We start from the raw sequence: 19,504 nt of genomic DNA, 5'->3' as shown, positions 1-19,504 counted from the left end.
AGAACAGGAGAGAGAGAGAACAGGAGAGAGAGAGAGAATAAGAGAGAGAGCAAGAACAAGAGAGAGAGAGAGAACAAGAGAGAGAGAGAGAACAAGAGAGAGTGAGAGAACAAGAGAGAGAGAGAGCAGGAGAGAGAGAGAACAAGAGAGAGAGAGAGAACAAGGGAGAGAGAGAACAAGAGAGAGAGAATGAGAGAGAGATAACAGGAGAGAGAAAGAGAGCAAGAGAGAGAGAGAGAGAGAGCAAGAGAGAGAGAGAACAGGAGAGTGTGAGAGAACAAGAGAGAGAGAACAGGAGAGAGAGAGAGAACAGGAGAAAGAGAGAACAGGAGAGAGAGTGAGAACAAGAGAGAGAGAGAGAACAAGAGAGAGAGAGAGCAAGAGAGAGAGAGAGAACAAGAGAGAGAGCGCAAAAGAGAGTGAGAGCAAGAGAGAGAGAGAGAACAAGAGAGAGAGAGCAAGAGAGAGAAAGAGCAAGAGAGAGAGCAAGAGAGCAAGAGAGAGAGAGAAGAGAGAGAGAGCGAGAACAAGAGAGAGAGAATAAGAGAGAGAGCAAGAACAAGAGAGAGAGAGAGAACAAGAGAGAGCGAGATAACAAGTATGTATGCAATAAAAATGAAATTATTCAAAATCAACATCCCAATTAGAATTTGGACAAAAATATTTGACAGTGTAATCCTACCAATAGCACTTTATGGAAGTGAGGTTTGGGGGCCACTCAATAAACTGGATTTTAAAATGTGGGACAAACATCCAATTGAAGCCCTACATGCAGAATTCTGTCGGAAAATTCTACAAGTCCAGAGAAATACACCTACTAATGCTTGTAGGGCAGAATTGGGCCGTTTTCCAGTAATAATGAAAATACAGAAAAGATCATTAAAATTTTGGCTACATCTAAATTCAAGTCCAAATTCGAGTCTGCAATTTAAAGCACTTCAAGACCAAGAGCTGAGCCCAGAAACGAGCCCTCTCAGTCAGATGGTGTTGGACCTCACCAACCAAGCTGACACCAGCACTGCTTCAAAAGAAAGAATTCCAATGAACAAAATCATGAACCAATCAAAGGAATCATATTTACAATACTGGAAAAACGAAACAAAATCCCAAAGCCGACTAAATTGCTATCTGACCCTAAACAGAGAATATGAATTGGCTGATTATCTCTACTCTGTCAGAGATACGAAGCAGAGACAGATCCTTACCAAGTACAGGCTGAGTGACCACCAATTGGCAATAGAAACCGGCAGACATAAAAAGACATGGCTACCCAAAGAGGAGCGTGTATGTGGTCACTGCATGACAGGGGAGGTAGAGCCAGAGATGCACTTTCTCCTTTACTGTGATAAATATTCCTCACAAAGAGACTCATTATTCACAGAAATGACTACATATATTCCACATTTTTACAAATTGAACCCAGAGGAAAAACTAAGAATACTCATGGGCGAAGGAGCAATGGCTCCTCTTGCAGCCAAATATGTATTTTCCTGCCATAGCCTGAGGGACACTGAATAATAACATCTGCATAGTAAACAGTAACTTACTTATTATTACTATTATTGTGATTACTATAATTATTAATGTTTACTGTAGACTGTTACCATTTTATTGTTATTATTTTTGTATTATTATTTACTACCATTTTATATTATTATTTAGTTACAATGTATATTGTATACATTGTTGCTTTGGCAATATTGACACAATGTTTTTCATGCCAATAAAGCAGCTTGAATTTGAATTTGAATTTGAGAGAGAGAACAAGAGAGAGAACGAGAGAGAGAGATCAAGAGAGAGAGAGAACGAGAGAGCGAGAACAAGAGAGAGAGAGAACAAGAGAGAGAGAACAAGAGAGAGAGCAAGAGAGAGAGAGCAAGAGAGAGAGAGAGAACAAGAGAGAGAGAGAGAGCAAGGGAGAGAGCTCAAGAGAGAGAGAGAACAAGAGAGACAGAACAAGAGAGAGAGCAAGAGAGAGAGAGAGAACAAGAGAGCAAGAGAGAGAGAACAAGAGAGCAAGAGAGAGAGAACAAGAGAGAGAGAGAGCAAGAGAGAGAGAGAGAAGAAGAGAGAGAGACAGAACAAGGGAGAGAGAGAGAGCGAGAGAGAGCTGGGGAGCAGGTCGATTCCAAAAAATCTATCTTGTTCATTATTCTCCAATTTCACTGTTACAGTTCATGTATGTGTGTGTGTGTGTGTGTGTGTGTGTGTGTGTGTGTGTGTGTGTGTGTGTGTGTCAATATTCTGGAACAAGCTGTATGCTTTGCTATACACACTCACAAAAGACCCAGCCCAATCTTTATCTCAACTAGCTCTCATAGTCTCACTTCAGACTTAGAAGTTAATCCATGTTTCTCAAACATCAAATTACTAAGGTTAGGCATTAACTATGAATGGTTAAGGTTAGGCATTAACTATGAATGGTTAAGGTTAGTCATTAACTATGAATGGTTAAGGTTAGTCATTAACTATGAATGGTTAAGGTTAGGCATGAACTCTGAATGGTTAAGGTTAGGCATTAACTATGAATGGTTAAGGTTAGGCATAAACTCTGAATGTTTAAGGTTGGTAATTAATTCTGAATGGTTAAGGTTAGGCATTAACTCTGAATGGTTAAGATTAGGCATTAACTCTGAATAGTTAAGGTTAGGCATGAACTCTGAATGGTTAAGGTTAGGCATGAACTATTTTTATGGTTAAGGTTAGGCATGAACTCTGAATGGTTAAGGTTAGGCATTAACTATGACTGGTTAAGGTTAGGCATGAACTCTGAATGGTTATGAGAGGGAATGAGTAGAATACATGACACACATGATATGCATGCTCCACTTGGACTTTTGGACTAGCCTACAGAACGTTCTGTGATACCTCGATTCTCTACTCTCTCTCCCTCTCTGCCTTTCTCTCTCTCTCTCTCTCTCTCTCTCTCTCTCTCTCTCTCCCTCTCACACACACCCTCTCTCTTTCCACCTCTTCTCTCTCTCTCTCTTTCCTCCCCCTCTCCCTCTCTCTCTCTCTCTCTCTCTCACTCTCTTTCCTCCCTCTCTCTCTCTCTCTCTCTCTCTCCCCTCCCCTCCTCTTTCTCTCTCTACCCTCCCCCTCTCTCCCTTCTCCTCCATCTGTTTAACTGGATTGTGACAATGCTGTATCATACGGACTGGTATTGCCATTCATGTGGTTTCACCCTCATGTTCTATAGATCTGCCATAGTCAGGGCTGGGCTCTGGTCAGCATGCCCCAAACATGCCATCTGGCCACCTTGCTAAACTATAGGCCCACTGCCCACTGCCCACCATCCAAGCACATATGCATCCTCATACCCTCTTTCCTCCCCTCTAATGGTTGCCAATATGTGTGGGTAAGTTTCCATGTGTGTGTGTATGTGTTGGAGGAGCAGGAGTCTGTCTATGAGGAGTTGTGGTTGTTTGGGAGGGCCTGTCAGTCAGGCGGTGACTGACTAGATTATATCTGTGGCCTTGGCTTGTCTGTCTGTGTGTGTTTACGGTACCAGTCAAAAGTTTGGACACACCTACTCATTCTTTTTCACCATTTTCTACATTGTATTTGAGATTCTTAAAATAGCCACACTTTGCCTTGCTGATAGCTTTGCACACGTTTGGCATTCTCTCAACCAGCTTCATGAGGTAGTCACCTGGAATGCATTTCAATTAACAGGTGTGCCTTGTTAAAAGTTGATTTGTGGAATTTCTTTCCTTCTTAATGTGTTTGAGCCATTCAATTGTGTTGTGACAAGGTAGGGGTGGTATACAGAAGATAGCCCTATTTGGAAAAATACCAAGTCCATATTGTGGCAAGAACAGCTCAAATAAGCGAAGAGAAACAACAGTCCATCATTAATGAAGGTCAGTCAATAGAAAAAATATAAAGAACTGAAAGTTTCTTCAAGTGCGTTCGCAAAAACCATCAAGCGCTATGATGAAACTGGGTCTCATGAGGATCGCCACAGGAAAGGAAGACCCAGAGTTACCTCTGCTGCAGAGGAGGATAAGTTCATTAGTTACCAGTCTCAGAAATTACAGCCCAAATAAATGCTTTACAAAGTTCAAGTAACAGACACATCTCAACATTAACTGTTCAGGGGAGACTGCGTGAATCAGGACTTCATGGTCGAATTGCTGCAGAGAAACCACTACTAAAGAACACCAATAAGAAGAAGAGACTTGCTTGGGCCAAGACACACTAGCAATGGACATTAGACCAGTGGAAATCTGTCCTTTGGTCTGATGAGTTCAAATTTAATATTTTTGGTTCCAACCGCGTGTCTTTGTGAGACGCAGAGTAGGTGAACGGATGATCTACACATGTGTGGTTCCCACCGTGAAGCATGGAGGAGGTGGTGTGATGGTGTGAAGGTGCTTTGCTGGTGACACTGTCGGCGATTTATTTAGAATTCAAGGCACACTTAACCAGCATGGCTTCCACAACATTCTGCAGCAATACGCCATCACATCTTGTTTGTGCTTAGTGGAACTATGATTTGTTTTTTTAACAGGAATAAGGGCTCTTTGTGTAATCTGTATAAAGGAAATTTGCCCAAGTAGGAGAGTGATGGAGTGCTGAATCAGATGACCTGGCCATCACAATCACTGGACCTCAACCCAATTGAGATTTGGGATGAGTTGGACCGCAGAGGGAAGGAAAAGCAGCCAACAAGTGCTCAGCATATGTGGGAAGTCCTTCAAGACTGTTGGTAAGGCATTCTAAGTGAAGTTGGTTGAGAGAATAACAAGAGTGTGCAAGGAATCTAAAATATTTGTTTAACACTTTTTTGGTTACTACATGATTCCATATGTGTTATTTCATAGTTTTGATGTCTTCACTATTATTCTACAATGTAGATAATAGTACAAATAAATAAAAACCCTTGAATGAGTAGGTGTGTCCAAACCTTTGACTGGTACTGTATATGTTTATATGCATTGTCTTTGTATTTTGTCAAAGATGAAAATGGGATTTTAATCATAATAAAAAAACATTGTTTCCTTTCCTTTATCTCTGTTTCTCCATCTCCATCTCTTTCCATTTCTCTCCATCTCTCTCCATCTCTTTCCATTTCTCTCCATCTCTCTCTCCATCTCTTTCCATTTCTCTCCATCTCTTTCCATTCCTCTCCATCTCTTTCCATCTCCCTCTCCCTCTCTTTCCATTTCTCTCCATCTCCATCTCCATCTCTTTCCATTTCTCTCCATCTCCCTCTCCATCTCCATATCTTTTCATTTCTCTCCATCTCCCTCTCCATCTCCATCTCTTTCCATGTCTCTCCATCTCCATCTCTTTCCATTTCTCTCCATCTCCCTCTCCCTCTCCATCTCTTTCCATTTCTCTCCATCTCCATCTCTTTCCATTTCTCGCCATCTCCCTCTCCATCTCCATCTCTTTCCATTTCTCTCCATCTCCCTCTCCCTCTCCATCTCTTTCCATTTCTCTCCATCTCCCTCTCCATCTCCATCTCTTTCCATTTCTCTCCATCTCCATCTCTTTCCATTTCTCTCCATCTCCCTCTCCATCTCCATCTCTTTCCATTTCTCTCCATCTCCCTCTCCATCTCCATATCTTTTCATTTCTCTCCATCTCCCTCTCCATCTCCATCTCTTTCCATGTCTCTCCATCTCCCTCTCCATCTCCATCTCTTTCCATTTCTCTCCATCTCCCTCTCCCTCTCCATCTCCCTCTCTTTCCATTTCTCTCCATCTCTCTCTCCCTCTCCATCTCTTTCCATTTCTCTCCATCTCTGTCCATTTCTCTCCATCTCCCTCTCCCTCTCTTTCCATTTCTCTCCATCTCTCTCTCCCTCTCCATCTCTTTCCATTTCTCTCCAACTCTTTCCATTTCTCTTCATCTCTCTCTCCCTCTCCCTCTCTTTCCATTTCTCTCCATCTCTCTCTCCCTCTCCATCTCTTTCCATTTCTCTCCATCTCTTTCCATTTCTCTCCATCTCTTTCCATTTCTCTCCATCTCTTTCCATTTCTCTCCATCTCCCTCTCCCTCTCTTTCCATTTCTCTCCATCTCTCTCTCCCTCTCCATCTCTTTCCATTTCTCTCCATCTCTTTCCATTTCTCTCCATCTCTCTCTCCCTCTCCATCTCTTTCCATTTCTCTCCATCTCTCTCTCCCTCTCCATCTCTTTCCATTTCTCTCCATCTCTTTCCATTTCTCTCCATCTCTTTCCATTTCTCTCCATCTCTTTCCATTTCTCTCCATCTCCCTCTCCCTCTCTTTACATTTCTCTCCATCTCTCTCTCCCTCTCCATCTCTTTCCATTTCTCTCCATCTCCCTCTCCATCTCCATCTCTTTCCATTTCTCTCCATCTCTCTCTCCCTCTCCCTCTCTTTCCATATCTCTCCCTCTCCATCTCTTTCCATTTCTCTCCCTCTCCATCTCTCTCCCTCTCCCTCTCCATCTCTTTCCATTTCTCTCCCTCTCCATCTCTCTCTCTCCCTCTCCCTCTCTTTCCATCTCTCTCCCTCTCCATCTCTTTCCACTTCTCTCCCTCTCCCTCTCCCTCTCCCTCTCTTTCCATCTCTCTCCCTCTCCATCTCTTTCCATTTCTCTCCCTCTCCATCTCTCTCTCCCTCTCTTTCCATCTCTCTCCATCTCCATCTCTTTCCATTTCTCTCCCTCTCCATCTCTCTCTCCCTCTCTTTCCATCTCTCTCCCTCTCCATCTCTTTCCATTTCTCTCCCTCTCCATCTCTCTCCATCTCCATCTCTTTCCATTTCTCTCCCTCTCCATCTCTCTCTTCCCTCTCCCTCTCTTTCCATCTCTCTCCCTCTCCATCTCTTTCCATTTCTCTCCCTCTCCATCTTTCTCCCTCTCCTCTCTCTCCCTCTCCCTCTCTCTCTCTCTCCCTCTCTCTCCCTCTCCCCTCCTTCTCCCTCTGTTTCCATTTCTCTCCATCTCTTTCCATTTCTCTCCCTCTCTTTCTATTTCTCTCCATCACTCTCTCCCTCTCCATTCTCTCTCCCTCTCCATCTCTTTCCATCTCTCTCCCTCTCTTTCCATTTCTCTCCATCTCTCTCCCTCTCTTTTCCATTTCTCTCTCTCCCTCTCCCTCTCTCTCTCCTCTCCATCTCTTTCTCCCTCTCTCTCTCCCTCTCCATCTCTTTCCATCTCTCTCCCTTTCTTTCCATTTCTCTCCATCTCTCTCCCTCTCTTTCCATTCTCTCTCTCCCTCTCCCTCTCTCTCTCCCTCTCCATCTCTTTCCATCTCTCTCCCTCTCTCTCCCTCTCTTTCCATTTCTCTCTCTCCCTCTCCCTCTCCATCTCTCTCTCCCTCTCCATCTCTCTCTCCCTCTCCATCTCTTTACATTTCTCTCCCTCTCTTTCCATTTCTCTCCATCTCTCTCTCCCTCTCCATCTCTTTCCATTTCTCTCCCTCTCTTTCCATTTCTCTCCATCTCTCTCCCTCTCTTTCCATTTCTCTCCATCTCTTTCCATTTCTCTCCATCTCTCTCTCCCTCTCCATCTCTTTCCATTTCTCTCCCTCTCTTTCCATTTCTCTCCATTCCTCTTCATCTCTTTCCATTTCTCTCCATCTCTTTCCATTTCTCTCCATCTCTCTCTCCCTCTCCATTTCTCTCCATCTCTCTCTCCCTCTCCATCTCTTTCCATTTCTCTCCCTCTCTTTCCATTTCCCTCCATCTCTTTCCATTTCTCTCCATCTCTCTCTCCCTCTCCATCTCTTTCCATTTCTCTCCCTCTCTTTCCATTTCTCTCCATTTCTCTTCATCTCTTTCCATTTCTCTCCATCTCTTTCCATTTCTCTCCATCTCTCTCTCCCTTTCCATTTCTCTCCATCTCTTTCCATTTCTCTCCCTCTCCATCTCTTTCCATTTCTCTCCATCTCTCTCTCCCTTTCCATTTCTCTCCATTTCTCTCCATCGCTCTCCATCTCTCTGCATCTCTCTCCCTCTCGCTGCATCTCTCTCCCTCTCTCTGCATCTCTCTCGCTCTCTCTGCATCTTTGCATCTCTCTCCATCTCGCTCCATCTCTCTCCATCTCACTCTGTCTCCCTCCGTCTCTCTCATCTCTCTCTGTCTCCCTCCATCTCACTCCATCTTTTCTATCACACTCCATATCTCTCTCTCCATCTCTCTATTCTCTGTGTGTGTTCTTGAGGTGAGAGGAAGTAGCAGAGGTGGTCAGTCTGATATAAATGTTTTTCCTTATTTATGGAGTGAGTATGTTATCCCTTCGTCTTCTGACTGGCCTACACACACACACACACACACACACACACACACACAGTGTTTCTGCTGGTGAATAGTGACGTTACCCTTGGTTACCCCTCCTGCCTCCTCCACCAACGCTTCTGCTTTTCACTCATAATTACAGTCTGGGACCGGTGATGAGAACCATTCAGGAGCTCTGCTTTCTAGGTGTTTTCAGGTTTTAGACTGGTTATTATTGTCATTTCTGACTGACACAAAAGGAGAGTAAATTCTTTGAAATGCAACAAAATAAAAAGTTGTCAATCTCCAATTTCTATGTCAACTTCAACACACAGATAAAGAATTGAGTCAGCAGAAAATGACGCCAGAGCACATAAACAACCAACGACGTCAACCAGTGGACACCTTAGGCCTTGTGTATGGACACGTCACTTCCAGAACCTAAGACCAACGTTCTTGTTTTCCAGTGACTTCACTATGTTTCTAACGTTCCATTTAAATCCCTTCAACGTTGATTCATCGTGTCTAACTTCCCTTCTGTCCCCTTGTCCCAGTGATGGCTGGGCGGACCGGTACGATGTGACAGATGGGTACGTGCGCGAGGCGGCGGGCGGAATCACCATCAAGCTGCAGTCAGCTGATGTGAAGTGGTTTGATGAGTACTACCTGAAGCTGCGGCCGGACAACAACCTGAGAAACCCCTGGTTCCCTGAGTTCTGGCAACATCGCTTCCACTGTAGGTTGAAGGGACACCCACAGGAGAGCCTCAAGTTCAACCGTACTTGCAACAGTGAGTATACACACACATGATGCACGTACACACACGCACGCACGCACGCACGCACGCACACACACACACACACACACACACACACACACACACACACACACACACACACACACACACACACACACACACACACACACACACACACACACACACACACACACACACACACACACACACACACATACACACACAGTTCTGGAAACCAGGTGTGTTTGTTGGCATCAGTGATGTAGCTATGAAGTAGAGAATAGAGATTGTAGGACGTCAGGTAGGAGCGGAGCTCTCAGATCTGACCAGTCCATTCAACACAGCTGGACAAAGAGGCTCTTTCATTCAGCCTGCCGCCACATTCACTCCTCTATCTGTTCATTCATATATCTGCATATTCAGCTGGGAACGCTGTGTGTGTGCACAGGGCTATAGTTATGCTAATCACAGAGGTATCACATGTTTCTCCAGAAATAATATGAAGTGAGCAGGCAGCTTTAGATCGTCCTTTAATTCAGACCCCCCCCCTTCCTTTACACCTGGAACATCTACTTTATGTCTAAAAGTCTCTCTCCATCTCTCTCTCTCTTTCTCTCTCTCTCCCTCTCTCTCATCTCTCTCTCTCCCTCTCTCTCTCTCTCTCTCTTTTCTCATCTCTCTCTCCCTCTCCCTCTCTCTCTCTTTCTCTCATCTCTCTCTCTTTCACTCTCTCTCCCTCTCTCTCTCTCCCACTTTCTCTCTCTCCCACTTTCTCTCTCTCTCCCTCTCTCTCTCTCTCCCACTTTCTCTCTGTCTCTGTCTCTCTCTCTCTCCAATTCAATTAGCTTTATTGGCATGACGCAACAATAGACATATTGCCAAAGCTTATTTTGGATATTTACAATATAACAATAAATCAAAATGAGAATCACAATTGTCAACGGGACAACAGTAACAACAATAACCAGGTGTCAAAATAACAATACATTCAACAATAACAATAAGTATACAGTAGAGGACATGTGCAGGTTGATTGGTCTGTCAGACACTGTCCCTCAACTTATGGCAGGCAGCAATGTAGTGCACTGCCAACCCACAGCTCTCTGCGTCCTCCCCCAACAGGACGGGTAGCCTACTCTCATCAGAGAGTTCTTAGAAACCTTGAATAAGGGTTTCAAATTTGGGGAAATGACACTCTCTAATTGTTTAATGTTTTTGACATTTTGTCAGGAAATGCAGCTCAGGTTCTGCTGTTGTGCAGTGGTTGCACAGCCTTTCCTCTACAGGGAACCAGGTTCTGCTGTGGTGCAGTGGTTGCACAGCCTTTCCTCTACAGGGAGCCAGGTTCTGCTGTGGTGCAGTGGTTGCACAGCCTTTCCTCTACAGGGAGCCAGGTTTTCCTGTGTCTACCCTTCTCAATGGCAAGGCTGTTCTCACTGAGCCTGTACTTTGTCAAGGTTTTGATCAGTAACCATGGTCAAATATTTAGCCACAGTGTACTGTCGATTTAGGGCCAGATAGCACTGCATTTTGCTTTGTGCTTGTGTTTCCTAATAAGTCATGAAGTTTTGTTTTGACTGTGTTGTAATTTGGTTTATTCTGATTGATTGGATGTTCTGGTCCTGAGGCTTCAGTGTGTTAGTAGAACAGGTTAGTGAACTCAGCCCCAGGACCAGCTGGATAAGGGGACTGAGGCTTCAGCGTGTTAGTAGAACAGGTTTGTGAACTCAGCCCCAGGACCAGCTGGATGAGGGGACTGAGGCTTCAGCGTGTTAGTAGAACAGGTTTGTGAACTCAGCCCCAGGACCAGCTGGATGAGGGGACTGAGGCTTCAGTGTGTTAGTAGAACAGGTTTGTGAACTCAGCCCCAGGACCAGCTGGATGAGGGGACTCTTTTCTTTGCTCAGCTCTTGGCATTGCAGGGCTTGGTAATGATATGAGAGGGGGTCACTGTATTTTAGATGTTTCCAAAACTTAATTGCTCTTTTTTTAAGTTTTTATTATTAGTGGATATTGGCCTAATTCTGCCCTGCATGCATTGTTTGTAGTTTTCCTCTGGACATGTAGGATAATCTTACAGAACTCTGCATGCAAATCAAATCAAATCAAATGTATTTATATAGCCCTTCGTACATCAGCTGATATCTCAAAGTGCTGTACAGAAACCCAGCCTAAAACCCCAAACAGCAAGCAATGCAGGTGTAGAAGCACGGTGGCTAGGAAAAACTCCCTAGAAAGGCCAAAACCTAGGAAGAAACCTAGAGAGGAACCAGGCTATGTGGGGTGGCCAGTCCTCTTCTGGCTGTGCCGGGTGGAGATTATAACAAAACATGGTCAAGATGTTCAAATGTTCATAAATGACCAGCATGGTCGAATAATAATAAGGCAGAATAGTTAAAACTGGAGCAGCAGCACAGTCAGGTGGACTGGGGACAGCAAGGAGTCATCATGTCAGGTATTCCTGGGGCATAGTCCTAGGGCTCAGGTCCTCCGAGAGAGAGAAAGAAAGAGAGAATTAGAGAGAGCATATGTGGGATGGCCAGTCCTCTTCTGGCTGTGCCGGGTGGAGATTATAACAGAACATGGCCAAGATGTTCAAATGTTCATAAATGACCAGCATGGTCGAATAATAATAAGGCAGAACAGTTGAAACTGGAGCAGCAGCACAGCCAGGTGGACTGGGGACAGCAAGGAGTCATCATGTCAGGTAGTCCTGGGGCATGGTCCTAGGGCTCAGGTCCTCCGAGAGAGAGAAAGAGAGAAGGAGAGAATTAGAGAACGCACACTTAGATTCACACAGGACACCAAATAGGTCATGCAGGGTTTCAATGGGGTGTTTGTCCCATTTGATGAAATCTCGTTTTGCAAGTGGACCCCACACCTCGCTGCCATAAAGTGCAATTGGTTCAATGACATATTCAATTAGTTTTAGCCAAATTTGAATAGGTATTTCAATTTGGATTAGCTTTTTAATGGCGTAGAATGTCCTGCATGCTTTCTCTCTCTGTTCATTCACTGCCTCATTAAGGTGTCCAGTTGAGCTTATTTTTAAACCTAAGTAATTGTAGTGTGTGCAGTACTCTATGTATTGTGTACCAATTGAGAACGTTGGTCTAATTCCCTGAGATCTGGATCTTCTCTGGAAAATCATTATTTTAGTATTTTTGGGGTTTTACTGCCAGGGCCCAGGTCTGGCAGTACTGCTCTAGCAGGTCCAGGCTCTGCTGTAGGCCATGTGCTGTGGGGGTTTACTGCCAGGGCCCAGGTCTGACAGTACTGCTCTAGCAGGTCCAGGCTCTGCTGTAGGCCATGTGCTGTGGGGGTTTACTGCCAGGGCCCAGGTCTGGCAGTACTGCTCTAGCAGGTCCAGGCTCTGCTGTAGGCCATGTGCTGTGGGGGTTTACTGCCAGGGCCCAGGTCTGGAAGTACTGCTCTAGCAGGTCCAGGCTCTGCTGTAGGCCATGTGCTGTGGGGGTTTACTGCCAGGGCCCAGGTCTGGAAGTACTGCTCTAGCAGGTCCAGGCTCTGCTGTAGGCCATGTGCTGTGGGCGTTTACTGCCAGGGCCCAGGTCTGGAAGTACTGCTCTAGCAGGTCCAGGCTCTGCTGTAGGCCATGTGCTGTGGGGGTTTACTGCCAGGGCCCAGGTCTGGCAGTACTGCACTAGCAGGTCCAGGCTCTGCTGTAGGCCATGTGCTGTGGGGGTTTACTGCCAGGGCCCAGGTCTGGCAGTACTGCTCTAGCAGGTCCAGGCTCTGCTGTAGGCCATGTGCTGTGGGGGTTTACTGCCAGGGCCCAGGACTGGAAGTACTGCTCTAGCAGGTCCAGGCTCTGCTGTAGGCCATGTGCTGTGGGGGTTTACTGCCAGGGCCCAGGTCTGGAAGTACTGCTCTAGCAGGTCCAGGCTCTGCTGTAGGCCATGTGCTGTGGGGGTTTACTGCCAGGGCCCAGGTCTGGCAGTACTGCTCTAGCAGGTCCAGGCTCTGCTGTAGGCCATGTGCTGTGGGGGTTTACTGCCAGGGCCCAGGTCTGGCAGTACTGCTCTAGCAGGTCCAGGCTCTGCTGTAGGCCATGTGCTGTGGGGGTTTACTGCCAGGGCCCAGGTCTGGCAGTACTTCTCTAGCAGGTCCAGGCTCTGCTGTAGGCCATGTGCTGTGGGGGTTTACCTCCAGGGCCCAGGTCTGGCAGTACTGCTCTAGCAGGTCCAGGCTCTGCTGTAGGCCATGTGCTGTGGGGGTTTACTGCCAGGGCCCAGGTCTGGCAGTACTGCTCTAGCAGGTCCAGGCTCTGCTGTAGGCCATGTGCTGTGGGGGTTTACTGCCAGGGCCCAGGTCTGGCAGTACTGCTCTAGCAGGTCCAGGCTCTGCTGTAGGCCATGTGCTGTGGGGGTTTACTGCCAGGGCCCAGGTCTGGCAGTACTGCTCTAGCAGGTCCAGGCTCTGCTGTAGGCCATGTGCTGTGGGGGTTTACTGCCAGGGCCCAGGTCTGGCAGTACTGCTCGAGCAGGTCCAGGCTCTGCTGTAGGCCATGTGCTGTGGGGGTTTACTGCCAGGGCCCAGGTCTGGAAGTACTGCTCTAGCAGGTCCAGGCTCTGCTGTAGGCCATGTGCTGTGGGGGTTTACTGCCAGGGCCCAGGTCTGGAAGTACTGCTCTAGCAGGTCCAGGCTCTGCTGTAGGCCATGTGCTGTGGGCGTTTACTGCCAGGGCCCAGGTCTGGAAGTACTGCTCTAGCAGGTCCAGGCTCTGCTGTAGGCCATGTGCTGTGGGGGTTTACTGCCAGGGCCCAGGTCTGGCAGTACTGCACTAGCAGGTCCAGGCTCTGCTGTAGGCCATGTGCTGTGGGGGTTTACTGCCAGGGCCCAGGTCTGGCAGTACTGCTCTAGCAGGTCCAGGCTCTGCTGTAGGCCATGTGCTGTGGGGGTTTACTGCCAGGGCCCAGGTCTGGCAGTACTGCTCTAGCAGGTCCAGGCTCTGCTGTAGGCCATGTGCTGTGGGGGTTTACTGCCAGGGCCCAGGTCTGACAGTACTGCTCTAGCAGGTCCAGGCTCTGCTGTAGGCCATGTGCTGTGGGGGTTTACTGCCAGGGCCCAGGTCTGGCAGTACTTCTCTAGCAGGTCCAGGCTCTGCTGTAGGCCATGTGCTGTGGGGGTTTACTGCCAGGGCCCAGGTCTGGAAGTACTGCTCTAGCAGGTCCAGGCTCTGCTGTAGGCCATGTGCTGTGGGGGTTTACTGCCAGGGCCCAGGTCTGGCAGTACTTCTCTAGCAGGTCCAGGCTCTGCTGTAGGCCATGTGCTGTGGGGGTTTACCTCCAGGGCCCAGGTCTGGCAGTACTGCTCTAGCAGGTCCAGGCTCTGCTGTAGGCCATGTGCTGTGGGGGTTTACTGCCAGGGCCCAGGTCTGGCAGTACTGCTCTAGCAGGTCCAGGCTCTGCTGTAGGCCATGTGCTGTGGGAGTTTGCTGCCAGGGCCCAGGTCTGGCAGTACTGCTCTAGCAGGTCCAGGCTCTGCTGTAGGCCATGTGCTGCGGGGGTTTACTGCCAGGGCCCAGGTCTGGCAGTACTGCTCTAGCAGGTCCAGGCTCTGCTGTAGGCCATGTGCTGTGGGAGTTTGCTGCCAGGGCCCAGGTCTGACAGTACTGCTCTAGCAGGTCCAGGCTCTGCTGTAGGCCATGTGCTGTGCGTGTTTACTGCCAGGGCCCAGGTCTGGCAGTACTGCTCTAGCAGGTCCAGGCTCTGCTGTAGGCCATGTGCTGTGGAGGTTTACTGCCAGGGCCCAGGTCTGACAGTACTGCTCGAGCAGGTCCAGGCTCTGCTGTAGGCCATGTGCTGTGGGTGACAGCAGGCATAGGTCATCTGCGAAGAGTAGGCATTTAACTTCTGAATTGTGGAGACTAACACCAACATCAATGTATATATTGCCAGGATATATTGATTTAATTATGTCATATGTTTTACCCCTTACACCACTTTCAATAACTTTGTAGAACAGTCCTGTATGCCATATAGAATCAAATGATTTTTGGAAGTCGATAAAGCAAGCATATATTTTGGTGGACATGTTTATCTATCAGGGTGTGTAGGGTGTAAATATGATCAGTTGTGCGATGTTTTGGTATAAATCCAATTTGTCTTTTACTCAAGACATTGTGCTTATTAAGGAAGTTAAGTTGAACTCTTACATTTATAATACTACATAAAACCTTTCCCAGGTTACTGTTCAAACAAATGCCTCTGTAATTGTTAAGGTCAAATTTGTCTCCGTTCTTAAAGATTTGGGTTATGAGTCCTTGATTCCAGATCAGGGAAATAACCTACACCCAGGATCAAATTAAACAGTTTTAATATAGACAATTGGAGTTTTGCACAAGTGAGTTTGAGCATCTCATTTAGGATGCCATCAGGTCCGCAGGCTTTTTCAAATTTGAGAGTCTGAAGTTTCTTATAGAGCTCCTGGTCAGTAATAGTTTAGTTTCTTATAGAGCTCCTGGTCAGTAATAGTTTAGTTTCTTATAGAGCTCCTGGTCAGTAATAGTTTAGTTTCTTATAGAGCTCCTGGTCAGTAATTGTTTAGTTTCTTATAGAGCTCCTGGTCAGTAATTGTTTAGTTTCTTATAGAGCTCCTGGTCAGTAATAGTTTAGTTTCTTATAGAGCTCCTGGTCAGTAATTGTTTAGTTTTTTATAGAGCTCCTGGTCAGTAATAGTTTAGTTTCTTATAGAGCTCCTGGTCAGTAATTGTTTAGTCTCTTTTAGAGCTCCTGGTCAGTAATAGTTTAGTTTCTTATAGAGCTCCTGGTCAGTAATAGTTTAGTTTCTTATAGAGCTCCTGGTCAGTAATAGTTTAGTTTCTTATAGAGCTCCTGGTCAGTAATAGTTTAGTTTCTTATAGAGCTCCTGGTCAGTAATAGTTTAGTTTCTTATAGAGCTCCTGGTCAGTAATAGTTTAGTTTATTTTAGAGCTCCTGGTCAGTAATAGTTTAGTTTCTTATAGAGCTCCTGGTCAGTAATAGTTTAGTTTCTTATAGAGCTCCTGGTCAGTAATAGTTTAGTTTCTTATAGAGCTCCTGGTCAGTAATAGTTTAGTTTCTTATAGAGCTCCTGGTCAGTAATAGTTTAGTTTCTTATAGAGCTCCTGGTCAGTAATAGTTTAGTTTCTTATAGAGCTCCTGGTCAGTAATAGTTTAGTTTCTTATAGAGCTCCTGGTCAGTAATAGTTTAGTTTCTTATAGAGCTCCTGGTCAGTAATAGTTTAGTGTCTTATAGAGCTCCTGGTCAGTAATAGTTTAGTTTCTTATAGAGCTCCTGGTCAGTAATAGTTTAGTTTCTTATAGAGCTCCTGGTCAGTAATTGTTTAGTTTCTTATAGAGCTCCTGGTCAGTAATAGTTTAGTTTCTTATAGAGCTCCTGGTCAGTAATAGTTTAGTTTCTTATAGAGCTCCTGGTCAGTAATAGTTTAGTTTCTTTTAGAGCTCCTGGTCAGTAATAGTTTAGTTTCTTATAGAGCTCCTGGTCAGTAATAGTTTAGTTTCTTATAGAGCTCCTGGTCAGTAATAGTTTAGTTTCTTATAGAGCTCCTGGTCAGTAATAGTTTAGTTTCTTATAGAGCTCCTGGTCAGTAATAGTTTAGTTTCTTATAGAGCTCCTGGTCAGTAATAGTTTAGTTTCTTATAGAGCTCCTGGTCAGTAATAGTTTAGTTTCTTATAGAGCTCCTGGTCAGTAATAGTTTAGTTTCTTATAGAGCTCCTGGTCAGTAATAGTTTAGTGTCTTATAGAGCTCCTGGTCAGTAATAGTTTAGTTTCTTATAGAGCTCCTGGTCAGTAATAGTTTAGTTTCTTATAGAGCTCCTGGTCAGTAATTGTTTAGTTTCTTATAGAGCTCCTGGTCAGTAATAGTTTAGTTTCTTATAGAGCTCCTGGTCAGTAATAGTTTAGTTTCTTATAGAGCTCCTGGTCAGTAATAGTTTAGTTTCTTTTAGAGCTCCTGGTCAGTAATAGTTTAGTTTCTTATAGAGCTCCTGGTCAGTAATAGTTTAGTTTCTTATAGAGCTCCCGGTCAGTAATAGTTTAGTTTCTTATAGAGCTCCTGGTCAGTAATAGTTTAGTTTCTTATAGAGCTCCTGGTCAGTAATAGTTTAGTTTCTTATAGAGCTCCTGGTCAGTAATAGTTTAGTTTCTTATAGAGCTCCTGGTCAGTAATAGTTTAGTTTCTTATAGAACTCCTGGTCAGTAATAGTTTAGTTTCTTATAGAGCTCCTGGTCAGTAATAGTTTAGTTTCTTATAGAGCTCCTGGTCAGTAATAGTTTAGTTTCTTATAGAGCTCCTGGTCAGTAATAGTTTAGTTTCTTATAGAGCTCCTGGTCAGTAATAGTTGAGTTTCTTATAGGGCTCCTGGTCAGTAATAGTTTAGTTTCTTATAGAGCTCCTGGTCAGTAATTGTTTAGTTTCTTATAGAACTCCTGGTCAGTAATAGTTTAGTTTCTTATAGAGCTCCTGGTCAGTAATAGTTTAGTTTCTCATAGAGCTCCTGGTCAGTAATAGTTTAGTTTCTTATAGAGCTCCTGGTCAGTAATAGTTTAGTTTCTTATAGAGCTCCTGGTGAGTAATAGTTTAGTTTCTTATAGAGCTCCTGGTCAGTAATAGTTTAGTTTCTTATAGAGCTCCTGGTCAGTAATAGTTTAGTTTCTTATAGAGCTCCTGGTCAGTAATAGTTTAGTTTCTTATAGAGCTCCTGGTCAGTAATTGTTTAGTTTCTTATAGAGCTCCTGGTCAGTAATAGTTTAGTTTCTTATAGAGCTCCTGGTCAGTAATAGTTTAGTTTATTTTAGAGCTCCTGGTCAGTAATAGTTTAGTTTCTTATAGAGCTCCTGGTCAGTAATAGTTTAGTTTCTTATAGAGCTCCTGGTCAGTAATAGTTTAGTTTCTTATAGAGCTCCTGGTCAGTAATAGTTTAGTTTCTTATAGAGCTCCTGGTCAGTAATAGTTTCGTTTCTTATAGAGCTCCTGGTCAGTAATAGTTTCGTTTCTTATAGAGCTCCTGGTCAGTAATAGTTTAGTTTCTTATAGAGCTCCTGGTCAGTAATAGTTTAGTTTCTTATAGAGCTCCTGGTCAGTAATAGTTTTGTTTCTTATAGAGCTCCTGGTCAGTAATAGTTTAGTTTCTTATAGAGCTCCTGGTCAGTAATAGTTTCGTTTCTTATAGAGCTCCTGGTCAGTAATAGTTTAGTTTCTTATAGAGCTCCTGGTCAGTAATAGTTTTGTTTCTTATAGAGCTCCTGGTCAGTAATTGTTTAGTTTCTTATAGAGCTCCTGGTCAGTAATAGTTTAGTTTCTTATAGAGCTCCTGGTCAGTAATAGTTTCGTTTCTTATAGAGCTCCTGGTCAGTAATAGTTTAGTTTCTTATAGAGCTCCTGGTCAGTAATAGTTTAGTTTCTTATAGAGCTCCTGGTCAGTAATAGTTTAGTTTCTTATAGAGCTCCTGGTCAGTAATAGTTTAGTTTCTTATAGAGCTCCTGGTCAGTAATAGTTTAGTTTCTTATAGAGCTCCTGGTCAGTAATTGTTTAGTTTCTTATAGAGCTCCTGGTCAGTAATAGTTTAGTTTCTTATAGAGCTCCTGGTCAGTAATTGTTTAGTTTCTTATAGAGCTCCTGGTCAGTAATAGTTTAGTTTCTTATAGAGCTCCTGGTCAGTAATTGTTTAGTTTCTTATAGAGCTCCTGGTCAGTAATAGTTTAGTTTCTTATAGAGCTCCTGGTCAGTAATAGTTTAGTTTCTTATAGAGCTCCTGGTCAGTAATAGTTTCGTTTCTTATAGAGCTCCTGGTCAGTAATAGTTTCGTTTCTTATAGAGCTCCTGGTCAGTAATAGTTTCGTTTCTTATAGAGCTCCTGGTCAGTAATTGGGGAGTCCAGTGGATTTTGATTGTCCTTTATAGCTTTTTGTAATCCATTCAACTCCTCATGAATTTGCCGTTGTTCTGCGTTTGTGTCAATTTGAACGGTGTTGTAGAGTGTTTTAAAATGGGTTGTCCATATGTCACCATTTTCTATCACTAATTCCTCGTTTCAATTTTTTTTAAACGTTTTTTCCAATTTTGCCAGAAGTTGTTTGTGTTTATGGACTCCTAAATTAGTGTCAGCTGCTTGCTGTTGTACTGTGCTGTTTTGGTTCTGAGTGTTACGTTTAAAGAGTGTTAAAGTCTCACAGTAATGAAGGTGTAATTCACCATTGTTTGGGTCTCTGTGCTTTTGGTTGGATAGTGTTCTAAGTTTTTTCCTTATAATTTTACAATCTGCATCAAAACAGTTGTCATCTGTGATCTTTTTTGTTTAGTTTTTTATCAATTTCAATTGTTCTCCTTTTGCCGTTTGCCTGAATATATAGTTTGTTTTTCACTGTTAGATTGATGCCTTCTTCACTGTGAGTGAATGTAGTATCCAGAAAGTTATCTAAGAGTGTCTGGATATTTTGGTTACAGGTTGCTTTCTGGTATTCTTCTGTGCTGTTTTGGGCCCATCTGTATGAATTTCTGATGTTGTACAGCTGACTGGGCTGTGAATG

At 44.5% G+C, this 19,504-nt stretch overlaps 1 protein-coding gene across 1 annotated transcript in view; it reads left to right on the top strand.

The window, feature by feature from the left end:
• The window catches only part of LOC110503210 (metabotropic glutamate receptor 5), a 132,765-nt gene that overhangs the window by 89,494 nt on the left and 23,767 nt on the right, over positions 1-19,504 (top strand). The window contains exon 7 of the mRNA XM_090218894.1: positions 8,749-8,984. Within this exon, the coding sequence (XP_090075020.1) occupies positions 8,749-8,984 (236 nt within the window). The remainder of the gene's footprint in view (positions 1-8,748; positions 8,985-19,504) is intronic.

Source organism: Oncorhynchus mykiss, chromosome 24 (genome assembly GCF_057628025.1).
Source record: "Oncorhynchus mykiss isolate SJ-2025 chromosome 24, ASM5762802v1, whole genome shotgun sequence".
Classification (NCBI taxonomy): domain Eukaryota; kingdom Metazoa; phylum Chordata; class Actinopteri; order Salmoniformes; family Salmonidae; genus Oncorhynchus; species Oncorhynchus mykiss.
The sequence above is the reverse complement of the archived record's forward strand: the minus strand, read 5'-3'. Positions and strand labels throughout refer to the sequence as shown.